The following is a 25,301-nucleotide window of genomic DNA, read 5'->3' on the forward strand; positions in this document are numbered from 1 at the left end:
ACCTCTTGAATAACTTTATCTCTTTCATAAATATTTCAAACTATTTCTCATTATGACTTATTGCATTCAAGGTTACATTAACAAGAAGAACAAACCTTTGTGAACAGCGGATTCTTCAATGAGGAAAACAGTTGGGAAATTTCAATAAATTCAAAGCTCACATAGAGGAGAGCATCCTTTATCAAGAACTTGATGATTACCCAGAACCGGAAGATCACTTTCCATTCGCCCTCGATTTCCTCGATGACAAATATCGACAATTCAAACAAAAAATATTCAATGGGTTCGATGAACATGGTAAACCCATTTTTATTGAGAGTGATGGTCTATCTCAAACGGCTCATGAGGATAGTAATACCGAGTGCATCGATTATTCGAGCTCTACTTTTATTCCTAGCCATGCAAAGGTTGGGAATGTCATCGTTGACCACACAAAGAGTACATTGAATGACCTCCATCAGCTCCTCGAAAAGGAATATCGCCAGGAAACTCAAAAAATCGAGGAAACCCCACAACAAAATAAAAAGGTAGGATCGGGTAACAACCCATTCTTCGAAATTAAAAATGAATTCGAGAAACTCAATAAACATATCAATATAGAGAAGTATAGACAACATATCATATCATCAAACATTAACACCCTGTATCTCGAAAACAAATGCGGGCTCTTGTTAATATTTTTTTCTTGAAATTATCCGACGAATCTGTCATTTTCGACGCGAATAACATATCTAAATTACAAATAAGTTTTCATCAGCTAGATATTCACCAATTGTAAAATAGCTTTTTTTAGGACAATTCACATATTACCAACTTTATTACATTTGTCAGTTTAATGGTAGTCTAGTAAATAAAAAAAAACATTCAAATTCAGTAGTGACACGAGCAGAAGTTGGAACATTTCTAGAAAAACTAATAGTTATGAACACTTGTTGATTTTATATTCAAGGTATTTTTTTTTATAAACACCCTGTATTGATTGAACGGAGGTAAATAAAAAATTGGGTGTGTCATTTGGAATATGTCCGTTATAAACGTTTAAATGATAATCAAAAGTCAGTACTTACCTCCTTTCTTCTAGTATTCACTTTCAAAATCTCATTGAATTAAATTCATTCAGTTCGAAGTTATGACATTATTCCGAAGACCCGTCTAAAATTCAATAAAAAAGGGTGTTTCATAAGAAAAAACGTATGTTTGTTCATTTACACTTTTTTGGTGCAGCCTGTATATTTCCAAACAATTTAAGAATGTAGCTCAAGTGGAGCCTAAAGATACTGAGTCGAAAAAAATAGCGACAATATCAGCGCTTAACCATAATAGAACGTCTCGTCAATGATAGAACACCCTGTATAAACAAACTTGGAAGAATAAGAGAGACTAACATGAATCACATGAATTTAAAAATCAAACATAATATTCTCTTTTGAACTACAAACCTGCATAAATCGATTATCAACCCTGCTGATAGCGTAATAAGAACTACCAAATTTTTTATAGACTGATTCGACTTGGCGATCCTATCTCGAAGAAGTCTAGATTCAATTCCTGAAATTTAACGGTATCTATGGAAGTGACTTTCTCTCCCAAACATCCCAAGTATCCGCAGTATGTTCTTCCCTTCAAATCCAGACCCATTATATCTATAGTATTCAATATCAGCATCTCTACAATAATTTCTCTCTTGTTACAGACTAAACCGATGGGCTTCTTTTACCGCATCTTCAGTCCCATGAAGATAAAGCAGATACGGATAATAAACACCACCTCAACCTCGGGCTCCAAACAGCTTCAAATCGTTCAAGTGGACGATAAACCGAAACCAGAAAAAGTCGAAAAGGTGCAAGAAGAAGTACCTGAAAAACCACCTACTCCTAAACCAGAACCTCCAAAAAGCCCTGCTGAAGACACCGAGGATCAGAGTTTCGACAAAGAAATCTTTATGGCAAATCTTCAATTGCAAAGCACTAAGAAGATAAAAATTAAGACTCCTGAAAAAGAGAAAGAGAAGACGTCAGAAAAAGAAGCAGTGTATGTATATGAATATGTCGAGCCTGATAAAGAAGAGATAAAGCGATTCGCTGAGAAAAAAGATAGGGAATTGGCTCTTCAAAAGAAACTAGATGAGAGGAACGATGAATATTACGTGAGCAAAAAACGGAAGAAGTCCAAACATTCAAAGAATGAATCCGTACACAAAAAGTGAAAATTGCATGCGGAAATTACATCAAATGAGGAGGAAGATCTGTAATTGAAGGTCAAAATAACTCCACATAATAGTCATAAGCACAAACATCACAGAAGTTCCCAAAATTACGCGGATGAAACATACGAGATCAGCACTAAAGAGAAGCTTTTACAAATGAGACAAGTCAGACATAAACACGTCGGTAGCGAGGATAAAACTGTACAGACTGTGTCCACGAGTAACGTGAATACCACTAAACAGTCAATTGTAGATAAAATACAAGAGAAAATAAAATTGAATAAAGCACAAGAATTCGAGAGGAAGATAGAAAGTGACAGCAAACAGGTCAGGTTTATTGAAACTCCTGAAACGTCAGACTCCTCAAACGAGAAAAAGGAAGAAGAGATCAAAAGTATAACGATAAATCTCGTCAAAAACTCTAAAGACGGTAAGAAACCCAGTGTAAATATCGTGAATAAAGATGTTAGACCGGCTATTAAAGAGTGAGGCGTCACTGAAAAAACAGTTCCTGTATTGAAATTCGAAAGATCAGATAGTGAAAAACAAAAAACTTTCCTGAAATCTTTCCAATCTTATACAGAAAAATACAATATAGAAAAAATCAAACATAACACGATGGAGGCGAAGCGTAAACAGAACCTGGCAAAGATGAGTAACGCTCAACCGCAGTATACCATTGAGCCGAGGAAAATTAGCTCCCCTCCTGCAAATACCCCTAAGCACGAGAAAGTTGAAGACGCCACCTCGAAGATCCTGCACAAGTACCCTCCAGGTTTCACCGTTAGCAAAATAGAGGCTGGCGTTAAGAGAAAAACAGAGAACGATGGAGAGATGCCAGATAAACGGCCAAGTTTGGAGATAACTTTGATACCTCCAACATCCCGAAGCCAATTCGTGGCAAACAGAGTGGCTGCTGAAAAGGTCGTCCAAAAGAGGCCGCTATCTTCAACGATTCCTCTGGATAGGATCCGGAAGAGTATCAACTTGAAATCTGTTATAAGTATCATACCTAAAACGCCTGATGTCTGTGATAGCATAGGAGCTCTAGATTTGTCGAACAAAAGTCCTGATAGTTCCCCCAAACCCGCGACCACAATCACCAAAAACGGCATCAACATGATGATCACCAATAGGAACCTAGGAGCTCTCAAATCAATGCCTAACGCTGAGAAGTCTTCGAATCTGAGCAACTTGCAAATGCTGTCTATAGTGGCTTCTGAGCATCCCATAATGAATAAACTGCAGCAGCCAGCCCAAAACATCGCAAAATCTCCAAGACCCAATAGTTTGCATTCTATGAACTCTACCACGATACAAACCTCCACTCCCACAACTTCTGCCTCGTTGAACCCGAGGCCGATCCTGCCCCACAACAAAACAAAAAGGTAGGATCATTCATTCTTCGAAATTAAAAATGAATTCGAGAAACGCAATAAACATATCAATATGGTGAAAAACTCTAACAAATCCCGTTAGTCACAATGGTTGATGAATTTGATGACTCCCAAGGAGCTGTTGGAGGTCTCCAAATAGCTGAACTCCCAGAAATCAAACTATTCGGAAGATGGAATTGCGAGGATATGCAAGTGAATGACATTTCTCTGCAGGATTATATTGCAGTTAAGGAAAAAAATGCCAAGTATCTTCCCCATTCCGCTGGTAGATACGCTGCTAAACGATTCTGAAAGGCCCAGTGTCCCATTGTTGAGAGATTGACAAACTCGCTCATGATGCATGGTAGAAATAATGTAAAAAAACTAATGGCTGTTAGGATAGTCAAACACTCTTTTGAGATTATCCATTTGTTAACCGGTGAAAACCCACTCCAGGTTTTGGTATCTGCTATCATATACTCCGGTCCTAGAGAAGACTCTACACGTATTGGTAGGGCAGGTACCGTTAGGAGACAAGCTGTAGATGTGTCTCCCTTGAGAAGAGTTAACCAAGCTTTGTGGTTACTCTGTACTGGTGCCAGAGAAGCAGCATTATCAAAACTAGAACAGAGAAGCAGAAATATCAAAACTATCGCTGAGTGCTTGGCTGATGAACTCATCAACGCAGCAAAGGGATCATCAAATTCTTATGCTATCAAGAAGAAGGATGAGTTGGAGAGAGTAGCCAAATCCAACCGTTAAAACTTTTTTTTTATGTATGATAATTTAAGGAATAAAAAATTCTTATTCCATATTCTTTTATTCAATATAGAGAAATATACACAACATATCTGAACATAACGAACCAGAAGTAGATGATGAGGAGGAAGCCTGTGAGTTTACACTTGAAACACGTATAGGAGACGATCTTGACCTTTCTAAACCTTTATCTGCTGCTCAACTCTTTGCACAGCGAAATAAAGCTTTGACTCAACGAAAACTAGAAATTGGTGTATTGAGTTCTCAAGTTATTGAAAATCCCGAGGAGAAAGTAACCAACTTGAAAATGTTACTGAAGATAATGGATGAGCAAACACCTGTGGTATACATAACAGTCAGAAAGCTAGCAATTATGTCCCTCTGAGAGGTATTCAAAGATGTTATTCCGTCTTACAGAATAAGAAATCACAAGGATGAAGGAGTATTATGTGAGTCAATTTCAAGAATGCTTATTTTTCAATAGTTTTAATGAATTCTTTATAATAACTAATTCTGTACAAATTATAAAATCTGTATTAGTTCATGTGATTTACGCAATTTTTTTCAGTGAAAAAGTCAACTCTTAAACTCAGAAATTTGAAACAGAACTCTGGCAACATTATAAAAAGTTTCTTCAAAATTGGAATAGGCTTGTATGGCTCTACAAAAAAACAGAGGTAATACAAAAGCCTCATCTATGAGTTATCAGGCTCAAAATCACGCAAAGAAATTCGGTCAACCGCAGCATCTAAGAAATTCGTTCCTGCTCCACTCCCGGCTACGAATCCATGGGAAATCTGGAGGAAAGCCTATGAAGAGAAGAAACGCCAAGAAACTCAAAAAATCGAGGAAACCCCACAACAAAATAAAAAGGTAGGACCGGGTAACAACCCATTCTTCGAAATTAAAAATGAATTCGAGAAACTGAATAAACATATCAATATAGAGAAATATAGACAACATATCTGAACATAACGAACCAGAAGTAGATGATGAGGAGGAAGCCTGTGAGTTTACACTTAAAACACGTATAGGAGACGATCTTGACCTTTCTAAACCTTTATCTGCTGCTCAACTCTTTGCACAGCGAAATAAAGCTTTGACTCAACGAAAACTAGAAATTGGTGTATTGAGTTCTCAAGTTCTTGCAAATCCCGAGGAGAAAGTAACCAACTTGAGAATGTTACTGAAGATAATGAATGAGCAAACACTTGTGGTGTACATAACAGTCAGAAAGCTAGCAATTATGTCCGTCTGAGAGGTATTCAAAGATGTTATTCCGTCTTACAGAATAAGAAATCACAAGGATGAAGGAGTATTATGTGAGTCAATTTCAAGAATGCTTATTTTTCAATAGTTTCAATGAATTTTTTATAATTACTAATTCTGTACAAATTATAAACTCTGTATTAGTTCATGTGATTTACGAAATTTTTTCCAGTGAAAAAGTCAACTCTTAAACTCAAGAAATTTGAAACAGAACTCTGGCAACATTATGAAAAGTTTCTTCAAAATTGGAATAGGCTTGTATGGCTCTACAAAAAAACAGAGGAAATAAAATTGGTAAACCACACACAGTACCCTGCAAGGTGACTGGCAAATGTGGCAGTGTTACCGTGAGGCTGATTCCAGCTCCTAGAGGTACAGGCATATTGTCTGCTCCAGTTCCAAAGAAATTGTTGCAAATGGCTGGTGTTGAAGATTGTTACACCTCTTCCAATGGTTCAACTTGTACTTTGGGTAATTTCGCCAGGACCACATTTGCAGCCTTTGCAAAGACTTACGCTTACCTTACCCCTGCTTGGCTGATGAACTCATCAACGCAGCAAAGGGATCATCAAATTCTTATGCTATCAAGAAGAAGGATGAGTTGGAGAGAGTAGCCAAATCCAACCGTTAAAATTTTTTTTTAATGTATGATAATTTAAGGAATAAAAAATTCTTATTCCATATTCTTTTATTCAATATAGAGAAATATAGACAACATATCTGAACATAACGAACCAGAAGTAGATGATGAGGAGGAAGCCTGTGAGTTTACACTTGAAACACGTATAGGAGACGATCTTGACCTTTCTAAACCTTTATCTGCTGCTCAACTCTTTGCACAGCGAAATAAAGCTTTGACTCAACGAGAACTAGAAATTGGTGTATTGAGTTCTCAAGTTCTTGAAAATCCCGAGGATAAAGTAACCAACTTGAGAATGTTACTGAAGATAATGGATGAGCAAACACTTGTGGTATACATAACAGTCAGAAAGCTAGCAATTATGTCCCTCTGAGAGGTATTCAAAGATGTTATTCCGTCTTACAGAATAAGAAATCACAAGGATGAAGGAGTATTATGTGAGTCAATTTCAAGAATGCTTATTTTTCAATAGTTTTAATGAATTCTTTATAATTACTAATTCTGTACAAATTATAAAATCTGTATTAGTTCATGTGATTTACGCAATTTTTTTCAGTGAAAAAGTCAACTCTTAAACTCAGAAATTTGAAACAGAACTCTGGCAACATTATAAAAAGTTTCTTCAAAATTGGAATAGGCTTGTATGGCTCTACAAAAAAACAGAGGTAATACAAAAGCCTCATCTATGAGTTATCAGGCTCAAAATCACGCAAAGAAATTCGGTCAACCGCAGCATCTAAGAAATTCGTTCCTGCTCCACTCCCGGCTACGAATCCATGGGAAATCTGGAGGAAAGCCTATGAAGAGAAGAAACGCCAAGAAACTCAAAAAATCGAGGAAACCCCACAACAAAATAAAAAGGTAGGACCGGGTAACAACCCATTCTTCGAAATTAAAAATGAATTCGAGAAACTCAATAAACATATCAATATAGAGAAATATAGACAACATATCTGAACATAACGAACCAGAAGTAGATGATGAGGAGGAAGCCTGTGAGTTTACACTTGAAACACGTATAGGAGACGATCTTGACCTTTCTAAACCTTTATCTGCTGCTCAACTCTTTGCACAGCGAAATAAAGCTTTGACTCAACGAGAACTAGAAATTGGTGTATTGAGTTCTCAAGTTCTTGAAAATCCCGAGGATAAAGTAACCAACTTGAGAATGTTACTGAAGATAATGGATGAGCAAACACTTGTGGTATACATAACAGTCAGAAAGCTAGCAATTATGTCCCTCTGAGAGGTATTCAAAGATGTTATTCCGTAATACAGAATAAGAAATCACAAGGATGAAGGAGTATTATGTGAGTCAATTTCAAGAATGCTTATTTTTCAATAGTTTTAATGAATTATTTATAATTACTAATTCTGTACAAATTATAAATTCTGTATTAGTTCATGTGATTTACGCAATTTTTTTCAGTGAAAAAGTCAACTCTTAAACTCAGGAAATTTGAAACAGAACTCTGGCAACATTATAAACAGTTTCTTCAAAATTAGAATAGGCTTGTATGGCTCTTTAAAAAAACAAAGGTAATACCTATGAGTTATCAGGCTCAAAATCACGCAAAGAATTTCGGTCAGCCGCAGCATCTAAGAAATTCGTTCCTGCTCCACTCCCGGCTACGAATCCATGGGAAATCCGGAGGAAAGCCTATAAAGAGAGGAAATGCCAGGAAACTCAAAAAATCGAGGAAACCCCACAACAAAATAAAAATGCTATGCTTCAGTTGCAGGTTGAAACCGAGAATCCAGATAAAACCTCCTTTATCTCCAATGTTACCTCCCCAAAGAAAAAATATCATTATCACCTAAATCCAGACATAGTGAAATATAGAAACAGTAATTTTTCAGAAATGCCGAGAACGAATCAAGATATACATATAATCTGCTTTGTGATATTTCATTATTTCGAAAAATAAATCGGGAGTCTCTGAAGGTATTTTCTATAAGTCTTTTAGTTCTCGATATGCATTCGGTGAACATCGGATTTGTGACACCCTGTACTCAGCAATTTTCTTTCGACAGCCAGAAAAAAATTTCAAAGTTAAAATGAAACTTTCTTACAACTGGAGCATCACAGCAATGGAGTGAACACCCAGATTCAACCCAACTCTTCAATCACAGATTTGCAACACAGGATGCAATTAAATAACATTCTAGTGCAGATAAGAAGGGACAGCAATTAAACTGTCAAGTTCTTATTACGGCAGTATGAGAAGCGCAGATATGAGCAGAAAAAGTAGTTTGGCCTCTTCTAGTTTGAGACCAGGAATTGGTCCCAGCTTGTTTTTCGACCCAATATCTGCAGGAACATCAAGAAGATCTAGCCAAATTTCAACCAACACAAATGGTGGTAGTTGTATACCACCAGCTCCTCCATCTCAGTTATTAGCTGGCCACTCACAAAGATTACAGAATTCCTGCAATAAACACACGAATAATTTAGTGCTTCAGACCCAAAGTGCGTCGCTCCAACAAACTGCTGCCCAACAAACCTGGATGAATAACTTGGAAAATTCAACTAACTCGAAGACAACTGTTAGTACAGAAGTCAGGAGGACGTCTGAACCCTGTCATACAATAAGTGATCGAAGAAGCCCCCCACCAAGAACGTCATCTGTGACGTTATCACCACTAAAAGGATCTACCAGCCTGACAGAATTACATCCCTACCATGCAGTCAACTTAGACGAAGTGGGAGAAAGTGAAATGGTCGAGAATAAACTTGTCATCCCAGATGAAATGGTGCATTATTTGAATCAAGTTGCAGACACACAAATTGGATCTGAGATCAACACAAACATGAGTTGGAGTGAAACAGTCACCAAACCACTTCCGAGTCCTAGTCAGATTTTACCTTCTCCAGCCAGTTTGAATCAAGTTATACCATCTTCAAATCTCAACCAGTTAATGTCACCTCAAAACACTAATTTGATGTCACCACAAGAAGTGAGCCGAGTTATGCCATCACCAGGAGGTCTGAATCAAATGATTTCTTCCCCGGGAAACCCTAGTTTGAACCAAATGTTACCATCGCCTTCATCTAATGTGAATAACATGACACAGACGTTGTAATTCTTGTAACGTTCCGGTTATAGTGGTTCAAAATGACTTGCAAAAGGCGTAATGGAGGAAGGTCCAAACATGGACGTGGTCATGTTAAGCCCGTCCGTTGCACCAACTGTGCAAGATGCGTCCCCAAAGACAAGGCAATCAAAAAATTCGTGATTAGAAATATCGTCGAAGCTGCCGCTGTCAGAGATATCACCGAGGCTTCAGTATATAACCAATACACATTGCCCAAACTTTATGCCAAGTTGCACTACTTTGTGTCTTGCGCCATCCACAGCAAAGTAGTAAGAAATAGGTCTAAGAAAGATAGGAGGATCAGAACACCCCCACAGAGGAACTTCCCTGGTAGAGACCAGAGAACCCAACCTCAGAGGAAATTTCTGTATGAGTATGAATCAAGTGATGCCTTTGCCTGGTTCGAATATAAGTCAGATAATTCCATCTCCGATGTCAAATTCAAACCAAATGGCATCAATGTTCAATTTGAGTCAGATAGTTGGATCTCCGCAGAATATTAACGAAGTTCCCGCTTCTCCAGGATATAATAATAATCGGAATCCATTGATGTCTCCTCTTTCGAACGTAAGCCAAATGTTGTCGCCGTCTGGAATGGTTCCTTCACCGATGAGATGTCCTCCTCAGACTATAATGTCACCTAATAATCAAAATCAGATGAATACAATGTTGAATAGACCACAGCAATTGATGCCCCAAAACATGCCGAATAACGGATTCTTTGGCAAAATTCAAAAAGAAAGAAGCTTGTTACAACATGGTAGTTAACGATATGACATCATCTCTGAGTTCTCTTTTGGAGGAGAATAGATATTTACAAATGATTCAATAAGGAGTCTGGAATTGTATTGTACAATATCTAGACGGTAATTTTTATTACTGTCGAATTCTATTTTTAAATGTCAAAAATAAGTATATATAGAAATATCAAGTTGTAAAAAAAATCGTTATTAATATCATAAATGTTGAATTTATCAAAAATTTCAGTTAGAAATTCTGTTGTGATTTTTTAACCCATCCATACTTTCCTTATTGTAATACTTTCCTTGTAAAATTTTGTGATATAGGAATTGAGCAATATTTAATGTTAGAAATGGCTTTAAATTTGTACATAATTATGTTATTTTATCTAATATACACAAATTTGTCCATAGTAGTTCAATATTGATGTTAAATTATGTAGATTAAAAATTATCAATTAAAAATTGGCTACTCTTGTGCCATGTAATGATTTGTACTCATATATCTTAAGAAGAATTGTTTTCAAGATAAAAAAAATATATTTTGTAATTGCGTTTTCGATAATTACTGAATAAAATACGCTTTGAATATGTTTTCAAGATAGATGTTGCTGTACAAACTAGTATACAAAACCTAGATATGGACGACTCGGATAAAGCTGAAATAAGTCATAAGTTTGGAAATTTCATCAACTTATACCTCAAACAGAAAAATTATATCAATGATGTATTTAGAAATCCAATAAAAAATTCAATTTGAAATCCGAAAATCTTTCCAAAAAACCTGTTGTTCATGTGATGATAATTTTCTATATGGAGGTACCTACTTGAAATTTTTGAGTTTGAATGCCAATTAGGTTCTTCATTCTTTAATATACTATATCAGCTTTATGGTTCATAGCGTAACTTTTTTTTTACAACAACTTTTCAGTGGCTTCTACAAAATTCATAGCCTTCACAAAATATTTAACATAAATTTAGCATAGATATTCCAATTTGAACTTTCCGTCATGTGTCTAATTTTGAAAGAAAATCTACAGGGTGATATTTTTTCTGGAACTGTGCCCGATTCTTTCCTCCAAAACATTTTTTGGTGGACCACTGATAGTTAAGAAAAACATGAAAAAAACTTTGGTGCAGTACTACACTTTTTGAATTCTTGTAGTTTTGTCGTATCTACTGAAGATTTCGATGAAAAAAAATTTCAAATAATGCTCTCGTAATCAGCAGAATATCCTAATTATTATAAAGATCCAGTAAGTGCGATGTGATGAACGAATTAATTATAAGCTTTGATACGTATTTAATCAATTTGTAGCCAAAATTAATGAATATTCGATAATTTGGTATAATAATCACAAAATAGTAGGACCACAAGAAACACCCTGTATCTCGAAATCAAAGCGTTTGCGCCCCAAAAATCTCTCATTTTAGATTCGGCATTTTTCGTGTTTATATAGAATAACCTTTTCAAGCAGAAATTTGTGTAGATATAGCATAACCGGAACCATAGAAAATGCAAGAAGAATATTAAAAAAAAAATTAGCTGATATTTCAACTGATGGTTTCGAGATTCTGAATGTTTATATGGAATAATAAATTGAATCTCCATGGAATGTTTTTCTCTCATTGAACTTCTGAATTTTCAAATTGAAATACACAAGAACTAAAAAGATGTATGTATTTTTTCATTAAAATGTAAAAATCCCAAAAATTTTGAAATTCATCATTGAAATAATTGAGAAACGATTGAAAATCCTTCCAATTGTCGAAGTGGTATTAAATAAAAACGATAAATTTTTTCGTGAAAAAATCGGTGAATTCTCTCCTTCCAAAAATTGAAAGAAGAAAACGGAAAAATCTGGTTGATAAATTTGAATAGTGTGGCGAAGTGGCAGTACCATAATTATAACAGGACAGAAATAAAATTTAGTCCATTTAGTTTATGAAAAAATTTAACATTGCAGTTATACTTCAACTTTCAAAATTGAAACCAGTTTAGCAGCCTATGTGTGAAATACTTTCAATATATATTCAACTGTTCAATGAATCATTTATGAAAAATATATTATAAAAATTATAGATATCTATTTTCTCAATCAAGTCTCTTATATTTTATAGGATTGTTTATTTTGTGAATTTTATGCATTATGTAAGTGGTTGAGAAATTGTTGAATTTACTCTTCTCAATACATTTTTCGATTAAATATTCAATAAAACTTGTATAGAAAGAAATGGAATTTATTCGAGTTTTGGATTACTCATTGAAGAACGAGAAACAGGTTCAACACAATTTAATTTTGAAATAAAAATATAATAATAATAATAATAATTAATAATTCTTTATTGATCCCTTTGACATTACAAAGAATGTATGGAACAAGTCATATATAATGAAGTACAAATTAATGAGCTATTTCTAAAAGAAAATGAACACAAACATATAATATAATAAACTATAGAAATTTACCATAAAAAAAATTAAATGAATACTAAATCCCATGATTATATATTCGATCGATTTAAAATTTTGCCTGCGTATATAGACTATAGAGAAAACTTTTCACTTTTCAGGATACTTGCAAAAACTATCGACAATTACCTATCTATTGCTTGTTTTTCTGGAATAATAATATCAAGTCTCGTGCAAATAATTTTGTGTTGGTAGCGTAATCAAAACCAAAGAAAATTAAGCAGAATATTGAAATATTACTAAATAATTCCGTTACAATAGATCCGACCTCATTGATATTTTGTAATGCAATATAAAATAATAATTTTAAGAATATAAAGAATTATAAAAAACTTAATGGAAAAGCACGGACATGAAAACAGGACCTTTAGAACTCCCGTTCTTTCATGCTCCAATTGCACCTTTGGAGACAAATATACAATAGTTAAATTAACAATATTATCAAAAATACTTATTGTCTAGCGGCAATTGGTTTGAATGTAACACCCTGTAGTTTGTTACATTTTTAGATTGATAAAAATGAGCTGTTTCCAAACATGTTTGGTACTTGTGGTCTAGCAGACAGAATTTAAAAGAAATTATTTCTTTTAATTTTGAAAACATGTAATGAATGTAACAAACTACAGGGTGTTACATTGAAACCAATTTCCGCTAGACAATAAGTATTTTTGATAATATTGTCAATTTAACTAATAAAGAATGTTAGGCTTTACTTTATGCACACACACAAAACTATTGTATTTTTGTCCACTCAGTACCAATTGGAATCAACATGTGATACATTTTTGGAATCAGCTCAGCTAGAGTAATCGAAAAATTGAGACAAAATGGGAGTGTTCCATTAAAAAAAAAGACGGTGACGTCAATACTCGTTCATCCAAACAAAGGTATGTTCGAGTGCTTCCAGCGTATCTTTTGTATTTTCTTGTTGTTTTTCAAAATTTCATATTTCATTGAGCTATCGTTACAACGGCTTTGATTCACCCACCAATTACTTGAAGCATTTCTGCATGAAATAATTTTTTATTTGTGAATTTTAAAATTTTATTTCATTCTGTTATCTCTATGTGGTTAAAAGTTGAGAAATTTTTGAATTTGCTCTTTCGAATACATTTTTCAATTGAATACACAATTCATTGAAGATTAAAAAACAGATTTAACGATATTCATTATGAAAATAGAATATAAACAAACTATAAATGCAATGCCAAGACTTTGTTTACAGATTATTATTTATATAGCTTGATATCAGCTTTGTTGGTTATCTATCCTACCATTTTTGTCGTCATTGCTCAAATATCCTAGCTTCGGTCAATATCCATTGAATTTTTGAAATTCATCGTCTGAGCAGTGAACTAACACACATTTTACCAATCATCTACAGAAGGAGAAGGTATTGATTTAACAACCCAATTATGAAATAATTCTCCACTCAAAACATCAGGTAAAACAATACACGAAGTTTTGGATTATGATGACCTGTTGTTTCAATATAAGTTCAGTGGTTAAGGTTGTAGACTACTTTGCGCTGAAACTGCAATTCCGCTAGATGGAGCTACCCGAAAATTTTTGGTAGATTTGTACCTGACACACCCATTCAACTTGAAGAACCGCCTGTTTGGTATTTATTGCCCCTAATAAAATCTCAACTCTCGATGAAGCCCAGCAAAGAGTAAATTTGTGTTTCTGTAAACTTTAGAAATTCAGTTCAGTTTAGATACAGTGGCGTATCCTAGGGGGGATAAGGGGGATATATCCCCCCCAGGAGGAATATCCATTATTTGTATCAACCTTATATATCTCAATCTTATTATGAGTAAGCAAAATTCTTTGGAAAACTTCTTCAAAAGAAGGAAAATTTGAATTTTTTTCTTTATCCCCCCTCCAAGGCTCAGGTCTAGGTACGCCACTGTTTAGGTATATAACACTAAATAAGAAAATCGCTGAATATATTGTGAAGACAGAAATGACAATGAACTACTGTCATGGACGTATTTTGAGTATAGACAATAGAAATAGCAATTTATTTGAATTGAGAAAAAAATATATCATCTCTGGTTGTATGATTTCACAGAGAAAATCAGAAAAATTTGCATATTGAGATTTCTAGAATGGAAAATTCGAGTAGCTTTTGAGTTCTCATTTAATGCGCCTTTGGAGACCACAACACTGTGTATAGGAATATAAGATATGTGATTTATTAGGTTATTGTTGTCGGTCTCTTTATCTAGATGAAAATTTTTGATATTCTTCTGAAATTCAGAATGGTTATTCAAATGATTATTTGATATTTGACACGTATTATAAGTCGTAAAAAAAATAGTGAGGGCAATAAGAAAAGAGTACCAGAATAGGAATAAAAAATTGTATTTTGTTCTGTCTATCAGGTATCACTTGGGGTTTTTACAGATATATTCAGTTCTTCTAAGTTCAATATTCAAGCTTTGTTTCATCGAAATCGGTTATTGTCATATAAAAGTCACACAATAATTTGTTTTACTAGGCGACAAAGTAGTGATTGACTACCTTAGCTGAATTCCTAGCCAAGCTACTCTCAGCCATGTATAAGTATTTTTTATACTATGACTCGGCTATGAACTATCAGCCGCAGCAATCAATCTACTAATGTGCTACCTATAGTAAAATAAATAACTATTGAAAGTAACTTTTATTAGACAATAACTATTTTCATCCGATTTCGATGATACAAAGCTTAAATATTGATATTTTCATTTTTTTGTAGTGATAAATTAAAATGAAATTTGATAAAAAATGCAATTCTTGGTTTGGTTGGTTGCTATGGAAATGTATATGTCCATAATAATTATAGTTTGACAACTTTTTGGAATGTTTTATTCCCATTAATCATTTCTGATGATGCCTAGGCATGAAACTACTTACTTTGCTGCCTAGGCAGGAAAAGTAATACTGATTGATATTTGTCTGCAAAATTAATATTTGCTGTCAATCGGAGAAAAAATATTTCACATGTGTATTTAAATATCAAGAATTTTTTTTTGGTAAGCAAGGGGAAGCCCTACGCGTTATGCACTCTTGATGGATTAGGGCGCTTCGCCATAATTGAGGTACAAAATAATAATAATATAAAAATATCACAAATTAATGCACTGTTATTCACACGTTTTTCAAATAGCTCATAGCATCATGTTGAACAGCAGCAGGTAAACTAATAAATAGATTAGATAGATTAACTTTATTTGATCCATTATATCTTACAGATGTGAATCACGTTACAAGAACAAATACAAAAAAAAACCTATATCCTACGGTTAACTCTTAGCTACAACATATCCTAAAAACCTTAACACTATCTAATAATTAATTACTTTAAAGTTCAGTGAAATCTTCATCATCTATGAATTCTTAAACAGTATAATAGCATTTTCGAAGTGAAAAACTTTTTAACGATTTCTTTTGTTGTACAATATGCCTACTCTTGAAGAATTGAGGTAATTTATTCCAGATTGTTAGTATACAATGGGTAACATTTTTCTGTATATATGTGCGTTTTGATTTTTCAACATTTAAATAGGTCTTGCCTCTAGTATTATATTCATGTTTTAATTGGAAAGATTTAAAATCATTATAATTATTGATTATACAGGGTGTTTCATCATAAACTGGACAAACATATATATTCGTGTAGAGGACATCGGGAGAATCATTTTTGCCTTATACAATATATCCCGTTTTCGACGCATAAGCGAGATACAGGGTGTTAAACGTCAATTTTGAGCAATATTCTTATGGCTGTTGTCAGTTTTGTATAACACTCAAAGAAACGGTTTTTGGTCAAATCTCAGTATTTTTGGGTCCTCTATTCAGAAAAGTTGATGAAATCCGAAAAAAGAATTACAAAATGGCGGAAAACCTGCAACGTTCCTAATTTTTTTTTCCGGTGGTCAAATTGAATTTTAGTTTCTGAATGAACACAATTTTCTAAGAATTTCTGTGCAAAAATTTTTTCAAAAATCGAACACAAATTTTTTTTTACATGTCTACAGCGATAAAAAAATTTCACCCGAAATGGATGAAATTTTGTACAATTGTACTCCTTCAATTATCAATCACGAATATGAAAACAGAATTGTAAAATATTAAACGGTTTCGTTACTACAGCCATTCAAATGTTTCGTTCAAACCTCCAAAAAAAATTTAGAATGGCTTCTTAGAGTCAAAATTATTGAATTATTGCTATTTCCAAAAATTCCGGATGCTAAAATGTATTTATACAAAAAAAATTCGGTGAAACTTAGTTGGGAGTCGAACCCTCGATTCCAACGTAAGTATTAATGAAAAAATTAAGACAGTTCTGATATTCGTTGCTAAGCAACGGAAGTTCGTAGGTCATAGAATTCTACAGGTTATTTGAATTTCACTGAATATAATCTGACTCAGCGGAAAATCTTCAAGAAGATCTGGCAGAATCTCCGTCAGGAAGTGATAATAGCCGTTTCCAGTCAATGTTTGAGGAAGAATGTATGGTCCGATAATGAATTTATTTTTTATTCCCGTCCAAACATGAAAACCTCTTCTGGCTATTTTTTGATACCGTAGCATGCGGATTTTCTCTATGCCATAAAATATTATTTTTTTCTGTTGAAGAAACCATCCCTATGAAAAGTATCATAGCTTCATCCGTAAATAAAATTTGATGGAGAAAATCCCTATTTCCACGTACTCTTCTCAAAATAAACTGACAGAATTCTTTTCTTCTATGAAAATCACCGTCTTCTAAAGTTTGGCAAAGTTGGAAATGGAACGGATGGAATCTATTCCTTTTGAGTACTCTCCAAACAGTAGTTTTACTTTTATTCACTGAAGGGTGGTTCGAAAGAGTTCTTGTTGAAATCATTGGGTCATCTCCTACTAAATTAAGGATGCGATCATCGTTTGTTCTTATTGTTTCCTTCTTTTTCCGGTGCAAACTTCCTTCTTCACGTAATTTGCGTACTGTTTCATAAAAAGTTTTGAAGTTTGGCAAATTTCTGCTTGGAAATCTGCGGGAGTAAATTTCCCATGCTTTTCTGCCTGAGCAATTCGCTTCATAATAAGCCTTCACAATATCATTTTTTTCCAAAAGAGAATATTTCATTTTCGTTTCCAAACAAATTCGTGTCACGATACTTGCGAAATTATATTCAGTGAAATTCAAAGAACCAGTAGAATTCTATGAGCTACGAACTTCCGTTGCTTAGCAACGAATATTAATATCCTTAGAACTGTCTTAATTTCTTCATTAATACTTACGTTGGAATCGAGGGTTCGACTCCCAACTAAGTTTCACCGAATTTTTTTTGTATAAATACATTTTAGCATCCGGAATTTTTGGAAATAGCAATAATTTAATAATTTTGACTCTAAGAAGCCATTCTAAATTTTTTTGGAGGTTTGAACGAAACATTTGAATGGCTGTAGTAACGAAACCGTTTAATATTTTACAATTCTGTTTTCATATTCGTGATTGATAATTGAAGGAGTACAATTGTACAAAATTTCATCCATTTCGGGTGAAATTTTTTTATCGCTGTAGACATGTAAAAAAAAATTTGTGTTCGATTTTTGAAAAAAATTTTGCACAGAAATTCTTAGAAAATTGTGTTCATTCAGAAACTAAAATTCAATTTGACCACCGGAAAAAAAAATTAGGAACGTTGCAGGTTTTCCGCCATTTTGTAATTCTTTTTTCGGATTTCATCAACTTTTCTGAATAGAGGACCCAAAAATACTGAGATTTGACCAAAAACCGTTTCTTTGAGTGTTATACAAAACTGACCACAGCCATAAAAATATTGCTCAAAATTGACGTTTAACACCCTGTATCTCGCTTATGCGTCGAAAACGGGATATATTGTATAAGGCAAAAATGATTCTCCCGATGTCCTCTACACGAATATATATGTTTGTCCAGTTTATGATGAAACACCCTGTATACATTACACATTCATATATGTATAAACTGTACAAAGTTAGTATTTTATAATATTTTTTGTATCATCCATTCGAATATATAGGTACTCATCATATTGAAAATATACTAATTACACAGTTTCTTTTCATAAATGGAATAAGTTATGCCTTCAAAATTGAATTATCTACAAATATCTTTTTTTATATATCCTAAGAAATAACGTTTCATAAAGTTCTAGTTTGATTTATAGATTCATTGAAATTGAATATATAGATAATGAGAAAGGGCTGCATATCATAAAACTAATAACATAACCTCATAAATTCTTCTAATTGTCATGTATAAGACAGCCTGACGGACTGACCACAATCGAATTTGAGGAAGGATTCGTCATCAGTGAGTCAAAGGCTGCGTTCAGCGGACACAACAGTTGTAAAACAGTTGGAAGAATTTTCGCTGAACTGATCAGTGAGCGCATACTCAACATGTTTAGTGAGCGGGCGTCATTTTTCTGAGCGGCTTTAAATTAAAAACACGTTGTGAGAACTGTCAAAACAGAGGTTTTAGAGTTTAGGTATTCGCTGACCGTTCAGAAAACCGCTCTCTGATCACTTTAGGATCTGTGAGCGCTCAGTGATCAGATTTGCAACTGCTCTTTCCCTTGAACGCAGCCAAAGACTAACGTTGGAGACCATTTCCGTCTCAAAATTCAAAAAGTACGGCCATTGTGACGAATTGATATCTCGGAAACTATCAACATTCAAAAAATCTAAAGAAACGAAAAATGTAATGTTGAGAATTTTTTTCAATTTAATATGTTATATCGTTCCTTCATCAACGAAGGCATCTATTTACTTAAGAAACAAATTACCGTAGGCTTATAAATTGTTCATAAAAAAATGAAATATTTTAATACTGTTAGAATTTTATATTATTGAAATTTAATTACACAAATTTCGGATTTTTTTGGATTAAAAGATGTCATTCGCTAATGGAGAAACGTTATATGATGATGAAAAAGAAAAAAACTAACATTACTTCACATTGCATTACATAATTATTCATTTTTTGTTTACGAAAAAAAATTATTATAAAAGAAAATATTGCAATTCCTAAAAGTTTTATGACATGAAATTTTCAAGGAGGTGTGTAGACAAGAATGGCTTCACGAAGCGAAAACTGTTTACTCAAATTTTTTATTAAGTTTATATTCATGAAGGCATTACGAGAAAATTTTCTTAATTAAGAATTGCCTAAATTCAGCGTTGAATTGAAACGATAAATATTGTAGATAGAGTTTCGGGAATAAGGAGTTTTTCAAAAGAAATTTTTTTTTTGAGAATTTTTTTTTCAGATTTCTCAAATATTAATAATTTTACATATTTCGGCTGAAATCCAAATACCTTGTTCTCATCTTGATGTCTTTATGACTTTTGAAATTTTCTTTATGCTACTAAACGCTCAAAATGTATTTCTGTAGACATCATTCCGAATAGAATCAGCTAGCATACATGTTTTTAGGAACAGTATCGTTTTTAATTCTAATAATGATTTCATTACAAGTTTTCTATCTATCCCTATTCCTCTTTGCAATATTGACATAAACCAGTAATCCACAATTTTAGCCAACCAGAGAAACCCTACCCTGGTAAATCATAAGAGTGTTATTCATCTCGAACCATAAAATACAGTTCATGATTCCATTGGCGTTTATGCTGCAAAAAGGCGTAAAACTTTGGGAGGCTTTCTTAAAAGTATAATTCTATTTGAAAATGATCAATAACTGGAGCAAATCAAGCAATTTTCAAAAAATGTTTGCACCAATTCGAAACTCATAATATTTCTGAACTTTTAACGTTAATGTACTTGAAATGAGAAGTCTCTCTAAAGCTGAATAGTCATTTGAAGAATGTGTTTAATTTCAAAGTTAAATTTGCGGAATACTATCGATTTCTTTTTGAAAATCAAGACGATACGCTCAAGTTCACTATCACGTCATTATTCACTCAAAAAATGGAATGAATCCGACCTGTATTTTGGAATTCAAAAAAACAGTTGATTAGCACTGAAATAGCAGTGGTACGAACAAGGTATTACATCCTCAAATGGGTTTGAGGTCTGAAGATGACAAAAACCAATTATTTTGTTGCTGACAGTTTCAATAACTTTTATTATGATATCATCATCAGGGCTCTGGGGTACACATTTAAAATCTTGGTATCACTTACATAGTTATTCTAAAATACATGAAATTACACGGATTCAACACATAAGATAAAAGTATACTAGATATCTACGAAGGTCTCGAAAAAAGCACATTATTTATTTTATATATTATTTTATTTTAATTATATTCATAATATATATTCATTTCCTTATATTTTATCAATTAAACAAAAATTCAGTTGTGAGTACCTCTTATAGAAAGATGAACCCTTGAATTTGCAGATTTTTGTAAGTAATTTCTTACTGATTGTGTGTTATTTTCGAGACCTTTGTAGATATCTAGTATACTTTTATCTTACTCATATGTTACTTAGGTGTCACATAAAAATTAAGTCGAACAGGATGCTTTTCAACGAATCTGCAGCTAATAGACTGTGTTGAAAAATATAAGGTAATTGTATTCTATGATCAGTTATAAGTGTCATATAAACCATAATCATTACTGAAAAACACGTTCTAGAATTTTTCCAATATTTTGAACAGAAATCCAGACATAGTGAAATATTGAAACAGTAGGTAATTTTCCAGAAATGCGGATAACGAATCAAGATATATGATCTGCTTTGTGATATTTTATTATTTCGCAAAAATAAATCGGGAGTCTTTGAAGGTATTTTCTTTAAGTCTTTTAGTTCTCGATGTGCATTCAGTGAACATCGAATTTGGGACACCCTGTACTCAGCAATTTTCTTTCGACGCCCAAGAAAAAAAATTTCAAAGTTAAAATGAAATTTTAACAAAAGTCCTGATAGTTCCCCCAAACCCGCGACCACAATCACCAAAAACGGCATCAACATGAAGATCAAAACTATCGCTGAGTGCTTGGCTGATGAACTCATCAACGCAGCAAAGGGATCAACAAATTCTTATGCTATCAAGAAGAAGGATGAGTTGGAGAGAGTAGCCAAATACAACCGTTAAAATTTTTTTTTAATGTATGATAATTTAAGGAATAAAAAATTCTTATTCCAAATTCTTTTATTCAATATAGAGAAATATACACAACATATCTGAACATAACGAACCAGAAATAGATGATGAGGAGGAAGCCTGTGAGTTTACACTTGAAACACGTATAGGAGACGATCTTGACCTTTCTAAACCTTTATCTGCTGCTCAACTCTTTGCACAGCGAAATAAAGCTTTGACTCAACGAAAACTAGAAATTGGTGTATTGAGTTCTCAAGTTCTTGAAAATCCCGAGGAGAAAGTAACCAACTTGAGAATGTTACTGAAGATAATGGATGAGCAAACACCTGTGGTATACATAACAGTCAGAAAGCTAGCAATTATGTCCCTCTGAGAGGTATTCAAAGATGTTATTCCGTCTTACAGAATAAGAAATCAGAAGGATGAAGGTCAAGGTTGTGAGTCAATTTTAAGAATGCTTATTTTTCAATAGTTTTAATGAATTCTTTATAATTACTAATTCTGTACAAATTATAAAATCTGTATTACTTCAAGTGATTTACGCAATTTTTTTCAGTGAAAAAGTCAACTCTTAATTTCAAACAGAACTCTGGCAACATTATAAATAGTTTCTTCAAAATTGGAATAGGCTTGTATGGCTCTACAAAAAAACAGAGGTAATACAAAAGCCTTATCTATGAGTTATCAGGCTCAAAATCACGCAAAGAATTTCGGTCAACCGTAGCATCTAAGAAATTCGTTCCTGCTCCACTCCCGGCTACGAATCCATGGGAAATCCGGAGGAAAGCCTATAAAGAGAAGAAATGCCAGGAAACTCAAAAAATCGAGGAAACCCGACAACAAAATAAAAATGCTATGCTTCAGTTGCAGGTTGAAACCGAGAATCCAGATAAAACCTCCTTTATCTCCAATGTTACCTCCCCAAAGAAAAAATATCAGTATCACCGAAATCCAGACATAGTGAAATATAGAAACAGTAATTTTTCAGAAATGCCGAGAACGAATCAAGATATATAATCTGCTTTGTGATATTTCATTATTACGAAAAATAAATCCGGAGTCTCTGAAGGTATTTTCTATAAGTCTTTTAGTTCTCGATATGCATTCGGTAAACATCGGATTTGGGACACCCTGTATTCAGCAATTTTCTTTCGACACCCAGAAAAAAATTTCAAAGTTAAAATGAAACTTTCTCACAACTGGAGCATCACTAATTCAAACCGAATTTTGCATGAAGCAGAATACAATAAATTGAAACTCCTCATATTTAAAATGAAACTAGATTAGGTATGAAGGAGTATTTCTATTTTCAGCTAAATTACGTTGTGCGCCTGCGGTTGCCAATGCCGAATCAGATTCAGACTCAAGTGACGAGAATGATGGAGGATATCTAAATAATAACGGTCATGACAACATTCCACAATACCACGTTGACGTATGGTACATGGTCGATAATAATATAGATTTAAATAACAATGACCTACCAAATGTAGGGGGTCAAAATGGAGGCGACCAAGATGGAGCCGACCAAGTTGAAGAATACATAGATGAAGACGACGAAATTGATTTCGACGACAGTGATTTCGAGGAAGATGAAGGCTATCAAGAAGAATAGGTCCCAGATCTTGGCGTCCAAGATGATGGCTTTCAAGATGAAGGCTTCCATGACTTAGGCTTTCACATTGGAGACATTCAAGATGAAGACGATCATAATAATGAGAACCAAATGAATGAACTTCCAAATATGCTACCACAGGAGGAATATCTCCAAATATTAGATCTTATGATTATGAATCCAAATGATCATAATTAGGAAGAATAAAACTATAGACACAGTACACGACGTTCACAAATAACAACTTCAACAAAAACATTACAGTATTACACAATTCACATTGAAAGTATCAACATTCTTTTAGTCATTATGGATAGTCATAATAACGCTATTCAAAATGGAGCCGCCAATAATAACGTCGTGAAACATGAAGTCTTCCAAAAAGACTTCATGTTTTTGAATAACAAAGTCCTACAAAATGGAGGCGACCAAGATGAAGACGACGAAATTGATTGCGACGAAATTCCCTTCGACGACAATGATTTCGATGAAGACGAACAAGACGAAGGCTATCAAGAAGAATACGTCCAAGATGTTGGCGTCCAAGATGATGGCTTCCATGACTTCGGCTTTAACATTGTAGACATTGAAGATGAAGACGATCCTAATAATGGAAACCAAAATAACCAAGATGATGAACTTCCAAATATGCTACTACCGGATGAATATCTCCAAATCTTAGATCATATGAATATGAATCAAAATAATCATGATGGTGAAGAATAAAACTATTTAATGAGTACACGACGTTCACAAATAACAACTTCAACAAGAACATTACAGTATTACACAATCTACATTGAAAGTATCAACATTCTTTTAGTCATTATGTAGCAGACTTCACCCCTCACCACTTGTACAGCCCACAGGTGATACTAGAGAATGACCACACTAAGATCTACTGGGACCTGACTCAGGTCCCAGTATTCAGGTCACATAGCAGCAAGCGGCAGAGAGAATTTCATGAATTTCAAAATTTCACAATCTCTGAACAGTATAAAATACTTAAACATTATGATATTCGCTGGCTATCGTTACATACATGTATAAGTAGAATTTTGGAACAATGGACAGAGCTCTTCAATTAGTTTTCAAAGGACAATTTCTCGAGAATAAAAGGCAACATGCTTCTTGCGAGTTTTTTTTTCAATTCATTTAATGATGATGTAGTAAAGCTTTATTTTCATTTTTTAGATTATATTTTGCCAATTGCAAATAAATTTAATATTATTTTCCAGGGAGACTTTCCTGTGGTTCATAGAGTGTATAGAGATAACTCGGAAATGTTTTTATCAATTTTAAGCTGATACATGAAATGTAGCTATGTTAAAAACACCCCAATAGAAGATATTGATCCCAAATGTACTTCGCAATATTAACCAGTGCAATCTTTATATTTGGGATACAAAGTTTCAACTATCTTGAATAATAGCACAGTAAAAATTTCTGTTGAAGCTCGTAAAGATTTTTCAAACAGATGCCAATCTTTCCTAGTAGAATTATCGTTCCAATTACAGGCGCGATTGCCTTTGAATATTCTATTCAAGCAATTAGAATTTCTAGAACCTCAAGTTGCTGTTCATAGTGATTTCCAATCACTTCTCTTCTTTCGCGATTTCCCAATTCAGTGGAAGAAGATATAATACAAACAATAGACGATGAATTTCGAGAACTAAAATTAGATATAGAAGTCGGTAACTTTTTGTGTTGCGATAATAGTGGGCAAACCAACGATTCTGCAAATGTTGAACAATTTTGGAACAAGGTCGGCAAATTAAAAAATGCAGCCAACATCGAAAAATATTCCAACACTTCGAAATTTGCAAAGCGAATGCCTTGTTTGCCGTTATCCAATGTGAAATGCGATAGAATATTTTCAGAAATAAATAGAATTAAAACAAAAGATAGGAATAGATTCATTAATAAAAATGTGGCTTCGATTCTTCATGCTAACGAAGGATTGTGAGAAGCTGATGAATGTTGCGAATTCACGATGGATTCAGAAATGTTGAATATGATGAACAAAAATACACTCTATG

At 33.7% G+C, this 25,301-nt stretch overlaps 4 protein-coding genes and 1 pseudogene across 4 annotated transcripts in view; 4 read left to right on the top strand and 1 right to left on the bottom strand.

Moving 5' to 3' along the window:
• Positions 1–25,301, bottom strand: part of LOC123682738 — a 387,699-nt gene that overhangs the window by 208,610 nt on the left and 153,788 nt on the right. The window lies entirely within an intron of this gene.
• On the top strand, positions 73–3,826 carry LOC123682739. Its single transcript, XM_045621508.1, has 2 exons — positions 73–527; positions 1,694–3,826. Exon 2 carries the CDS (start codon positions 2,825–2,827, stop codon positions 3,596–3,598), a length of 774 nt encoding a protein of 257 aa, XP_045477464.1. The 5' UTR covers positions 73–527; positions 1,694–2,824; the 3' UTR covers positions 3,599–3,826.
• On the top strand, positions 3,647–6,293 carry LOC123682741 (annotated as a pseudogene).
• On the top strand, positions 5,871–6,293 carry LOC123682744 (40S ribosomal protein S2-like). The gene has a single exon (XM_045621514.1). It carries the CDS (start codon positions 5,871–5,873, stop codon positions 6,222–6,224), a length of 354 nt encoding a protein of 117 aa, XP_045477470.1. The 3' UTR covers positions 6,225–6,293.
• Positions 9,324–10,179, top strand: LOC123682743 (40S ribosomal protein S26-like). The gene has a single exon (XM_045621513.1). The coding sequence runs from the start codon at positions 9,367–9,369 to the stop codon at positions 9,847–9,849; it is 483 nt and encodes a 160-aa protein (XP_045477469.1). The 5' UTR covers positions 9,324–9,366; the 3' UTR covers positions 9,850–10,179.

This window comes from Harmonia axyridis, chromosome 6 (assembly GCF_914767665.1).
Source record: "Harmonia axyridis chromosome 6, icHarAxyr1.1, whole genome shotgun sequence".
Lineage (NCBI taxonomy): Eukaryota > Metazoa > Arthropoda > Insecta > Coleoptera > Coccinellidae > Harmonia > Harmonia axyridis.

What these genes read in the sequence shown, in the direction of transcription:
- LOC123682739 (XM_045621508.1), top strand. Translation starts at nt 2,825, where the DNA reads ATGGAGGCGAAGCGTAAACAGAACCTGGCAAAGATGAGTAACGCTCAA.
- LOC123682744 (XM_045621514.1), top strand. Translation starts at nt 5,871, where the DNA reads ATGGCTCTACAAAAAAACAGAGGAAATAAAATTGGTAAACCACACACA.
- LOC123682743 (XM_045621513.1), top strand. Translation starts at nt 9,367, where the DNA reads ATGACTTGCAAAAGGCGTAATGGAGGAAGGTCCAAACATGGACGTGGT.